Below are 12458 nucleotides of genomic sequence, written 5' to 3' on the forward strand. Positions count from 1 at the left end.
TAGGCGATGCGGCCGGAAAGTACCGACAACGAACGATGTTAATAAATAGGCAACTTCTATTACACCTCAGCTCAGACAACTTTCAACTGTTTTTACAAATAACAAGAAGCCGCCATTTTGAATGTACGAAGAAAAGTATTCGAAACAATTTATAATCTATATTCAATCAATATTGCAAAATCCAACAAGTGATACATCTGTAAATCGTGATTTAACATGAATAATACGTACGTAATAAGTTTATACCCAATCCCGTGGATTCTTAAGCACTTCGGTAAGTTTCATCTCTCTGCTATTCTCGAACGGTTTGTTCATGTATTCCCAACGCTAGAATTACAAAAAAATACATTTTAAACATTGTTAAACTACTAAATTAAAGTAATCTTACCGCATTTAACGGCAGCGACATCAAAATACTCTCATATCTAGCACCGGGTGTATACAACCCGAATTTTGTTCCACGATCATAAATCAAATTAAACTCCACATAACGGCCTCGTCTTAACAATTGCCACTCCCTCTCAGCATTAGTATAACTTTTATTCTTGTGCTTTTCTACTATTGGCAAATACGATGGTATAACAGCGTCCGCGCATCCTGTGACAAACCTGAACGCGTCTTCTTGACTCGGAGTGTCCAAATCATCAAAGAATATTCCGCCAATTCCGCGCCTTTCACCGCGATGCGGAATGTTGAAATAATCATCGCACCACTTCTTAAACTTCTGATAATATGTTTTATCATGCAAATCGCAAGCGGTTTTCAAAACACCGTGAAAATGCTGCGCATCAGCTTCATCCAAATAATACGGAGTTAAATCTGTACCACCCCCAAACCACCATCTTTTCTCTTTGCCATCTTGTACTTCAAAATAGCGATAATTGAAGTGGATTGTTGGCACATGTGGGTTTCTTGGGTGGATAACAGAGCTGACACCAGCAGCAAAGAATGGCAACTTATCAGATTGCAATGCTTTACCTCTGGAATTCATCTGTTGTGCTGCTGCTTTGGGTAATAGACCAGTAACAACAGAAATATTGCAGCCTGCCTTTTCAAAAACCTCCCCATCTTGCAACACACAAGTTATGCCACCTCCACCTTCAGCCCTCTCCCATCTGTCTACCTTAAATTTAATGCCATTGAATTCTTGGCTTTCTAAAGCCCTACAGAACTCTGCCTGCACTCTCATAATCATTAATTCCATTTTGGTTTTCATGTCATCAATGTTTGCTCTTAAATGTTGGCGGGATGTGATTGTGGGTGCCATGAAGTTGTAATCATGTCTCTGAGGTGAGGATGATGATACTAGTACTGCTGCTCCTACTAATGTTCCATATTTTCTAAATGAAAAACAAAATATTGTTTATTTATATAATGACAAATGAAGGTTTGTGTTTACCCATATTTGAATTTCTTGGAATATTGATACGTTATCATCGCTACGTGCCGTTTGAAGATTTTGAACACCATGATTGTATGATTGTATTGTTGCACTGTTCTCCTAAGGACTATTATAGGGACTGCATTTTATGTTATTACGTTGCTGTGAAGTGAGTTGGTAAAAAGTCAAGTGTTTGTAATTGAAAAACATACGTGTGGTTGACGTGATTGCGGTTAAGTTGGTTATGGCCGATCAATGTAAAGATAGTTTCACACATTTTACATTAATGGAAGAACATCGTTTCACTAGTGAAATTAAAACTAGGTTAATTAAGTATGAATGTTGAAATCTTTTCACACTGATTGCATATTTAGGGTAAGCAATGTATTCAGTAAGTTATTAAGTAAGTTTACTATTTGTTTTTACTCAGAATCCGTTAAGAGCATTATTCAATTGACTGAAACTTTAAATGAATGAAAGAATTGATAAATAAGAGGGCGCGCAGAACGTATAAATGTCGGTACTGCTACACTGGACGAGTGGACAAGACATGGAGCTGAAACTTTGCATTTTAAGATATAAGAACGAATGCCGTTGCTATCGGTTGGATACCAAATAAAACCACAAGTGAAAAAGCATTCAAATTTGCCTGCAGTCCAACGGATGGCAGACAACTACCGCAACAGAAGAAACAATGGAATCTAGTAAAGTATCAGCCGTTGAAGAAGAATGGAACTATTCTCGTAAGTTACCACCGCTCACCACAAAATGGTGGCAAATCAATACTAGCAATAACAATTTATAGATTTATTTTTTATGTTTAAAACATTTCACTGCTTTCATTGCTTCAAACAAGTTTTATACCGCTACATTTGGTGTCATCGCAAAATCAACTTTGGTTGCCCCTTTCTTCGGATGGTTTCGAACGACCACAATGTGGGATACAGGCACGAATCCTTTCTTGCTTGCGGTAACCATGTATTTACCGTTTAATAACAAGCGATAGTAGTCGCCATGAGCAGCTAAACAAAACAACATTAGAGTAAGTATGTGTATACAAACATCAATATATTTAACAATTATATTTACCGGTTGTAACAAAGTGCCAAATTGGTTCCCATTCACCATCTATATGCGTAGATACCTGAATCTCAGCGTCGGGAATAGGTAAACCCGATGCCGCCTGATAAACAATTCCTTTAATACCTAAATGTGCCTATAATTATAATTCAATTTGTATATATTAAGTGAGGTTAAGTATGCTTGAAAGATCTAACCTGCCACATGTAATTCATCAAAGATTCTTTGTTTTCCTCCCAAAAGTAAGGCAATTCTGTATTGTTAGGGTACTTGACGCATCCAATCTCCATGATAGTTTCATAACAATTTGTTGCGAAATAATGGAAATCTTCCATTCCACCGCGCATACTATACCAAGCTGCCCCGTTTACAATACCATTTTTAAATCCTGGTTCATCGGGATAACATTTTGAACCTACCATTGATGGATGTTTCAATGCGTAACTATTTGCTAGTTCCCTATATAAAAGAAGAATATTTGTTTAATATCATAACATAATAATTTACGCATGTTACTGGAATAATAATTCATCTGGTGTTGTTGAGGGTAAACCAGGTTTACTAGAAATTGGAGAATCAAGAGGATAATTCACTACAAGATCACCGCCATGCAACGCTCCCGAAAGGACAAACGGTACACTTTGAAGCCATTTTATCATTCCACGTGTTTCCGGGCTAACTACAAAATAATTACTTTTATAAAAAGGAAAAAACAGGAAAATTGGTTATATATTAATTATCTTACCATGGGTAGTATTTCAGTTTCATTATACCATAAGTGATGATTATTCCACGGGGTAATTTGATGATTCGCAAACCAAATTTTATCTAATTTTGGATAATCTCTGTTTAAATCCACGGAGTTATAGTTAGCTCTACCGATGATTTCATTTCTTTCTTTGTACTAAACGGAAAAATCACAAACGTAGGATTAGTTTTTTTTTTATAATTATACGAGTATAATAGTATCAAGTGGCTAAACGAGAAGTAATAACGTTTAGTCATATACGAAAGTACCACCCCGTGATTAAAGTGCTTTAGTGACGACCTTTGCAGTCCGTGTTTAAAGTACCGCTTTATGTGTCCCAAAACCAAGAAAAAACTGGCGTGGAAGTAAAAATTTATATTTTAAACTTACCGAAGCTGCTGCTGCTAGTTCAGAACCATCTGGATTTAAAACTGGCAAGATATGAATGCGTGTCAAGTGGAGCAATCTGCGCACCTCTGCGTCGTTACTCCTAAATGATTCGCACAGATAGTGAGCCAATCGAATTAAAACCTCTTTACCAACGACTTCATTCCCGTGAGTAGCACCCACGTATTTCACTTCAGGAGTCACTATACGAGTAAATAATTATAAGTTTAATATCTATTACTATTTTTTATTAAGTTATAACTTAAGTACATACTTGGTTGATGTCTAGACGGAACATTACCAAAAATAATTCCGTTTATTTTCTGTCCGAGTACCGAGCGTTCAGATAAAGAGAAAAGTTTAGTAATTTCCGGACATCTGCGATGAATACTCTTCAGAATCATCTCAATTTCATTGTTGTCATGGTGTTTATATTCAAATTCATCTTCTTTAGGTAGACTATACGCAGTCGCAGAAGTAATGTAGCCAGTAACGGCTAAAAATAGCAGTATCATTTTTGCACTTTTCATTGTGCAATCTGCACTATCAACTGTTTGTTTATTTGTTCCGATATTGGATTATGAATAAAAAAGGAATTTAAAACAAAGATAATTCCTATATGAGGGACATCGTAAATTTTTGTTGCGCGCCACAGGAGATTGCACAATAGTCACTTTGAAAACAATCAATGCGATACCATGGTTAACTGGTTAACTTATAGTAATAAAAATTCAATTGTAAACGAATTAATAACCGTTTAATAACTTATAAAAATAAAACAAAAATCGCAACGCATACATAAATCATTCATGCTTTCCGTAAAGCAATATTCAATTCTTTCGCACCGCAATAAATTGCATTATCTACTTCAACTGTTTGTGTAAGTTGGTGAAAGCCTTTCACATGTAGAACTAGAACATAGATGCCGTTTAATAAGGGTCGAAAGTATTCACCACTTTCAGCTGTAATATATAAGTAATATTAGGATAGGATTGTTTAAACTGTTTAGAATTGGTGATTTTTACCTGAACATGTATTCCTTTCGAGCCGTTCTGATTTAAATCCAGAACTCTTATAAATTTTCATACAAGCGTTAGGAATGCTTTCTTTACTGTCGAAATCGGAGATGATTCCTTTGATTCCATTGTGCGCTTGCCACATGAAATTCAGCAGAGCTGGTTTATTGAGCAACCAAAGTTTATAAAATTCTTGTTGATTACGAATGATTGCGAGACAATCAACTTGCACTTGTATTTCCAAACAGTGTAGAATTTTGTAGTTGTAATTAGATAGGGCTGAGTCTGTATTTGTTGTTATTATATTGTTGATATCGTTAGTGGTACGTGGGAGATTGGATCCTGCACACCATGGTAAAATAGAAGGATTATATTTTTTATATAATGCTTCAAGGTATCTATACAATTAAAATTGGTTTGGAAAAGTAGTAGTTATAAAGTTTATGTTTTGTGGAGGTGGATATACTTACCTGAATATATCTTTATCAGGTGCTCGTAAATTTTGCAATGGATTGGATGATGGTGTGAGATAATTGTTCTTTTTTCCACCAGAGCGGATGTCCAATGAAAGGACAAATTGTTCTCTTTGGTACCAGTTGAGCATCGCTCGAGTCTCTTGACTAAGCTGGAAAATTCATTTATTTTGAAAATATTTTTCTATTAAATAAAAAGTAGCCTATAACCATTCGGGGACCACTAAGAATATGTGTACAAATTTTCATGATGATGGGTTAAGTAGTTTTTGCGTGAAAGTGTCACAAACATCAGGACTTTCGCATTTATAATATTAGTAGGGGATGTTTGTACTTCTAAGCGAAATATTTATTAAACTTACGTTGTTAACAAGTAACTGCTAAAATATTATATACTTACATATAATGGTAATTGATAACTTGTTGAAATATTATTACATAATAAATCGTCGACGTAGCGATTAAATAGTTTGGCATTCCAGCTAACAAGATTATTATTATTAATATTTTTATTGCGACCTTGAGTGGTAATACGAGTATACTCCTACAATTAATTAAATATTAACAAAACATCGAATTATATATTTTGTAAATAATTACCTCAAACGTGGTTGACCAAGCATCAGGATTCATGCAGGGCACAATATGTATTCTAGTAATTTGAAATAACTGTATAACATTCAAATTTCTTTTATTACTTGCTTCACATAAATATTGCGCCAGTTCTAGTAATAATTCTTTTCCAATCAGGTCACCACCAAATACATTTGACACCAATTTTATTTCTGGTATCACTACAACAATTTACAAATATAATTAATTTATTTTTCACATATTAAACAAACAGTAACTTTATCTTTCTACTTCCACCTTTAAAACGCAAGTTTTTCACTGTTTAGAGAGACAAAATGTGGTACTTCAAACGCGGACGGTCAAGACCGTGACTGAAGTACTTTAGTCCCGGGGTGGAGTTTGCACTTGCGCATTTGCCATCGGTGCGGTATAAGACGTAAGCATTACGTGGTTAAACGTTGTTAAACACTCGATTCATTAAACGCTCGCTCTTATTCAACCTTATTTACTATACTATTACATACATTTAAAATGTCTATGCGGAACTATTCCGAAAGTAATTCCAACAATTGGTTCACCCTTAGAAGTGCGATCTGGCAATGCAAAGAACCGAGATACTTTCGGGCATTTCTTTTGCAACGCAATTAAAAAACTCCCAGTTTGTTTATTGTTTCGATATTGGTGCACTTCACTATCACTTTTATACTTGACTGCAATTGATGTAGAATTGTCATTCACAACACGTCGACCAATATCAATCATGTTAGTTTTTAAATCTGTGTTTGTGGCGGAAAGCTGACAATTCATAAATCTGACATAATCACAAAAATAGAATAGTAATAAAGTATAAATATACATTGCTACGTTGTGCTTGATAAAAGAACGACAATATTACGACATATGGTTTTATATGGCAGGTTTGGCATTAATTAAAAAAACAATATCAATTCAATTGAATGTTTATTACTTATATCAAAATTCAATCTCATATGACAAACGAATTTATATATAAATGTTGTTAACTCCCACTTACGTATGTACGAGTATCATTTTTCATTTTGAAGCGTTACGAAGTTGAAGTTGAAAATCGATTTGCATTGCTGCGGCTGGTAACCGAACATAAACAATAATCTCTTTAGTCACAGATTGGTAACCATTTTTATTTGCTGTGATAAGGTAGCTGCCAGGTAACAATAATCGGTAGTAATCTCCATCAGTGCCTGAAATAAAGTGTGAAATGATGATTATATGTTATAATTATGGTTCACATTCTATAATCTAATACATCGCATATTCCACCCTTTACTAAAGCTCGTGCCTAAAGTATTTTAGTCACGGCTTTGAACATGTATGATTAAAGTACAACTTTTTGCGTTTAAAAACCGTGAAAAAAAAGATGCAAGTAGAAAAAAACTGTAAAATAATCATACCTGATGTAACATCATGCCAAATTGGACTTCGGCGGCCATTTTCAAATCTATCAACATGTATAACCCCATCTTTTATTGCTTGACCAGTATAGGCATCCGTTATTATGCCTTTGACACCAATATGTGTCTGCCAAATAAAAGCAATCAAAGCGTCTTTATGTTCAAACCAAAGTCTGGGAAGCACATCAGCGTCGGGGTACTTAACACATCCCAATTCCAGTGTGATTTCGTAACAGTTTGTTGCTAAATAGTTGAAATCTTGCATGCCTCCGGCGAGACTGTACCACGCGGCGCCATTGGTGACACCATCTTTGAAGTCATCGAATGCATTACATTCATCGCCACCATTTGGACGAGATGCCGCGTATGATGATGGGCGTTTCAAGGAGAATTCTCTTGAAATCGATCTAGAATAAAACACATAATTATGGATTAATTTGAATTAGAATCATTAGAATTCATTTATTACTAAAAAATAAGTTTGTATAGATTTCACTATTTTTATTAAAAACTTAGGTTGGGTTAAATTAGGATCGATTAGGTTAGGTTAGATTAAGATAGGCTAGATCTAAATTTTAGAATTTCATCAAGCAAAAGCCTCAACAATTCAAATGATAAGAATTACTTGAATAGTTCATCGTCTGGTGATGCAGTATACGATTTCCCTTCACCATGACGTGATTCATCGAAAGGATAATTGGCGACCAAAGCACCACCATGCAAAGACCCCGAAAGTACAAAGGGTTCACGTAACATCCATTTAACTAGGGCTTTTGTTTCCGGTTGCAACTGAAATATGATAAAATAAATCAAATAAAATAAAATTATGGAAATAAAAGTTTCGGAAAGCAAATACTCACAGGTTCAGCGAGTTTAGTTAAATAATTTTGTACATGATGATTAATTGCCGGATTGGTTTGCATTTCCTTGTAAACAATTTGATTTAACTGTGGAAAGTTCCTATTCAAATCGTATGTATTATTGTTAGCTCTTCCGGTTAAATAATTCCGATCTTCATACTAAAATTTAATTTAGTTATTTTATTGCTTATGGTTATTTAAAAAAAGTATATGTTTATTTACATTTGCATTTGTGGCTGTTTCCCAACCGTCTGGGTTTGCAGATGGAAGCAAATGTATTCTTGTCATGCGTATTAACTGCTGAATTTCAGGATTACCGCGATGGAATTCATCGCAGAAGTAAACAGCTAAACGTAGGAGTAATTCTCTGCCCACAACTTCGTTTCCGTGAATGTTGCCTACGTATTTAAACTCCGGAATTACTAAAATCATAAATATTAATTTAAATCAATTTTCTATTCCTATCTTAAAAACAGTTTTGAGGCACAAAAAGTGATACTTAAAACACGAACAGCCAAGGCCGTGACTAAAGTACTTTAATCACAAGTTGCAGTCACGGGGTGGAGCAGAAATAAGAAATGTTCTGTAAATTAAAATCGAGAATCTTTTTGGAAGTATAGGTGTGCAATAGGCCAAAGAAACAAAATAGTAATGATTATTAATTGAATAATCAAAAAATAATAAATTTATTACGTACATGGTTCATGAGCCGAAGGATTTATTCCAAATATAATTCCATACAAACGATTACCATTCACAGTCGATGGATTTAACTCAAATACTTGAGTAATTTCTGGACATTGCTGATTGACACCATTTAAGATTTGAATTAACTCATTATTATTATGATGCATAAATCTCAGCTCATTCTTTAATAGCTCTGAAGAAGATTGCGATAAACTTCGTTTCACCAAAAACCCCACAAATACAATCAAAATAATTTTATGCATCTTTAAAAAAATGTTACTACAAGTAATTTCATCAACTAATGATTCAATACTAAACTTGACAGTGTCACAGTTCAATAACACAATGAATAATGCTTACATTAACACAAAAATATTCGTGCTTGATGGTGATAATTGACACCAATTACCAACTGCCAGAAATGTTTGGAAAGGTATTAGAAAAAATACTTCGTATCGACTAAAATATTGTTTTTTTTTTCTTTCATAAATAATTTGCACAAGTAAATATAAATCATGATTTAACATTCCATAAACATTATTTTACGAATATAATCCAGTCCACTGGCATTTAAGTAACGTACATATAATAATAAGTAAATAACATAAAAATGAAATGATTTAATTTCATTATACACTCGGTAGATACGACATACTCAATACTCGTACATGTAGTGGTATTTTGTTGACTTTGACTAGCTGATGATTTTCTGTTTACATAAACTATAAATCAGTTCAATTTTTTGTTCAAGTTTCCATTAGATTACATCGATAATTTCAAGTCTTATTCATTCCAGGCGGCACCTCCTTCATAGTTATTGTGGTTCATTTCCTCCGTTAACTTTTGAGCATAATAATCCGTCTATAAAATAATTTTAAATAGTATATTAAGTATAAAGTAGTTATACGAGAGTTTTTGTCACAAAATTGGTTAAAAACAAGCATAACGAACTTTTAAATGCAAATGCGCAAGAGCAAACTCCGCCCCGTGACTAAAGTCCGTGACTAAAGTACTTTAATCACGGTTTTGGCCATCCGTGTTTAAAGTATATTTTTTTATGTCTTAAAACTGTGAAAAACAGGCATTTTAAAAGTGGAAGTAGAAAAATATTTTTAATTAAATTATTTTAAGAAATATTTACCGAAAGTCTGGTTAAAGGAAAATCTATCCTCAGTGCTCCTTGTCCGATATTATGCGGATGCACATTAACAATTCTTGTTCTCGGCAGGTATCCTTCCCTCGAAGCTGTGACTTTGTACTTTCCAGGTACTAAAAGTCTATAATAATCACCATAATGAGCTGAAAAACACATTTTTAAAATTTATAATCAAATTCTACGTGATAAGTGCAAACCTGATGTGATTTCATGTCCAATATGTTCATCATTTCCATTCGTAATATCCACAACGTGTATTTCAGCATTTGCTAATGGATGATTCACATCCATATCGTATACGATGCCTTTAATGCCCAAGTGAGTTTGCCAGATGTAATAAATCATTGCCTGCTTGTTGCGTTCCCATTCGCTCTCAATTTCTCAGCAGGTGGGTACTTTTGACAGGAAACCTCAAAAGTCAGCTCCAAACAATTGCTTGATAAGTAGTTGAAGTCTTGCAGTCCACCTTTTAAGCTATACCAGGCGGCGCCATTTGTAATTCCGCTCTGACGGCCGAAAGGTATATCAATGGCGTCGCATGCTGCGCGTGTAGGATCGGCCATGTCTGTATGATGTGTTGCATAACTCAAAGCCAACATCCTAATAAAGTATAATCGGTAATTTATAATTCATATAAATTTACTAATATTTAAGAATATTTAAATATTACATACTTGAATAGTCTATCATCAGGTGCCTTGGCATATTCCCCCACTTCTTTGCCAGTACGGCTGCCATCATAAGGATAATTAATAACCATGTCACCTCCATGAAAAGTAGCGGAGAGAACAAACGGTATTTGCATGATTAAACGAATCATCGCTTTAGTTTCAGGTTCCAACTGAAATTAATCAATATAAATAATCAATTCAATTAAAATTTGCAATTCTTACTGGTTGAGACAAACTGTTGACTTGATTTAACAGATGATTATTGTGATCAATGTGGTACAACTCATTACTGTACATAATCTTGTTTAAATCAGGAAAATTTCGATTCAGATCCACGGAATGATTATTGTATCTTCCCACAACGTCTTGCCTTCCATCCTAAAACAATTGAGGTTATGATTAATTGAAAAATTAATTAATAATATATTACCTCATCTTTGGTGTCCGTTGCCAATTGCCATCCATCCGGGTTCAAGCTGGGAATCAAATGAATACGGGTTAAACGAATTAAGCTAATAACTTCATCGTCCATTGCAAGATATTTCGAGCATAGATGGTCAGCAAGTTTGAGGAGTAATTCTCTTCCAAGCACTTCATTTCCATGAATATTAGCGACGTATTTGAACTCAGGTATCACTAAACATTATAAAAATGTAAATAAAAATCATGTTGAGTAAATATTGAGGTTATGTTACTTACATGGTTGATGCTTGCCTGGTTGCATACCAAATTCAATAGCATACAAAGGTATTCCACGGACAGATTTCTCGGACAAAGTGTAAACGCGTGTAACATGTGGACACCGTTGGTGGACATCGTTGAGAACCAGCGGTAATTCAGTATTGTCGTGATGCTTGAACTCAAACTGCCAGGTGGAGGCGATTGTCGTCATCGACAGGAGTGCCAGGAAGGCATACCGTCGGAATGTCATCTTTGACAACAATAATTTATTATCTACAGTATTAGTGTTGATAACTGTACGGTTAACTACTGAGTTGTAACTCTTTGCAGCGAGTGTTGATGGTTGATATCGGCGATGCACTGACGTCAGTGACAACGCGCCTGCGTGGCGCCGGCAGAGCGGGGGCGGCAGGAGGATTTTATAGATTTTCTGTGCTTGTGCGCGCACAGTATTTCGACAGATAATGAAGGTTTGCACACGTGCATGTTTGCTTATACTCGTATTTCGATATAAATATATATTTGAATGGAGGCTTATGAATGTTATTATATGCTGATATGTGGGTAACACTGAAAGTGACAAACACTTGAAGTTAATGTAGGTTGATTTTAATGACAGACATTGGAGCAATATTTATTGTGCAAAGCCAACAAAATATTTTACAAACTGTGATTTATTTAAATGGTAATACAAATTAAATCTTTTCATATGGCTTGTAATGCACCGTAGACAAATGCGCAGGCGCAAGCACCCCGTGACTAAAGTACTTTCGTTACGGCTTTTGCCATCCGTGTTTAAAGTAAGGTAAACAAAATTATTTTTTGTCACAAAATACCAATTAAACGAACGAATGTTACAACTTATTCTCTTATCTATAATACTCACAAATATTTAGCCAATGGGCCCCTATGCAAAGTGGTGATAAAATGAAATCAGCACAACCACAACAATTTTTAGGTAACATCTCGCAGATAATAATCAATTTTAACCATATTTATGCCTTATGCAATATGGATTTCAGTTGTGCAGCACTTACTGAATGGCAAACATTAATACATGCAAACATATATTAACAAACAGCGACATTTTTAAATGGCAATGTAAATTGAACCATTAATATGTTTAACTAAGCTGCACATCATTTCAACCAAAAAAATACAAGTTGCAAGAAGCGAGCCAATAAGTAAAAACCAAAATGGCGCTTGTAAAATTTCCGGGGTTAGCTTCTTTGGTTCGATTGCTTCCGGGCTATTGTCTAAAAACCTTAAAATTTCATTCATATGATACCCTGCCATGTACATTTGCCATTCCCAG

At 34.6% G+C, this 12458-nt stretch overlaps 4 protein-coding genes across 4 annotated transcripts; all 4 read right to left on the reverse strand.

Moving 5' to 3' along the window:
• Positions 1-138: 138 nt before the first annotated feature.
• On the reverse strand, positions 139-1632 carry Coprox (oxygen-dependent coproporphyrinogen-III oxidase). Its single transcript, XM_065315052.1, has 3 exons — positions 1400-1632; positions 389-1340; positions 139-327 (listed from the first exon to the last, which is right to left on the reverse strand). Exons 1-3 carry the CDS (start codon positions 1468-1470, stop codon positions 241-243), a joined length of 1110 nt encoding a protein of 369 aa, XP_065171124.1. The 5' UTR covers positions 1471-1632; the 3' UTR covers positions 139-240.
• A 541-nt stretch (positions 1633-2173) lies between these two features.
• On the reverse strand, positions 2174-3136 carry LOC135801532 (carboxypeptidase D-like). Its single transcript, XM_065315057.1, has 4 exons — positions 2978-3136; positions 2659-2920; positions 2471-2597; positions 2174-2403 (listed from the first exon to the last, which is right to left on the reverse strand). The coding sequence occupies exons 1-4, from the start codon at positions 3118-3120 to the stop codon at positions 2240-2242; spliced, it is 696 nt and encodes a 231-aa protein (XP_065171129.1). The 5' UTR covers positions 3121-3136; the 3' UTR covers positions 2174-2239.
• Positions 3137-3197: 61 nt separating this feature from the next.
• LOC135800765 (carboxypeptidase N catalytic chain-like) lies at positions 3198-4267 on the reverse strand. The gene is made up of 3 exons (XM_065314083.1): positions 3871-4267; positions 3600-3799; positions 3198-3365 (listed from the first exon to the last, which is right to left on the reverse strand). Exons 1-3 carry the CDS (start codon positions 4124-4126, stop codon positions 3198-3200), a joined length of 624 nt encoding a protein of 207 aa, XP_065170155.1. The 5' UTR covers positions 4127-4267.
• Positions 4268-4331: 64 nt separating this feature from the next.
• On the reverse strand, positions 4332-11646 carry LOC135800766 (carboxypeptidase D-like). The gene is given in 19 exon segments (XM_065314084.1): positions 4332-4558; positions 4622-5010; positions 5083-5237; positions 5486-5629; positions 5686-5879; positions 6183-6546; positions 6724-6878; positions 7089-7495; positions 7714-7877; positions 7949-8107; positions 8171-8370; positions 8646-8952; positions 9777-9934; positions 9989-10165; positions 10168-10391; positions 10466-10632; positions 10685-10840; positions 10893-11098; positions 11162-11646. Coding segments are annotated over 19 exon segments (4113 nt in total). The 5' UTR covers positions 11394-11646; the 3' UTR covers positions 4332-4403.
• Positions 11647-12458: the final 812 nt, after the last annotated feature.

This window comes from Atheta coriaria, unplaced genomic scaffold, assembly GCF_025399875.1.
Source record: "Atheta coriaria isolate IRGN ID8LTWV9N9 unplaced genomic scaffold, Caltech_Dcor_3.1 hic_scaffold_10_pilon, whole genome shotgun sequence".
NCBI lineage: Eukaryota > Metazoa > Arthropoda > Insecta > Coleoptera > Staphylinidae > Dalotia > Dalotia coriaria.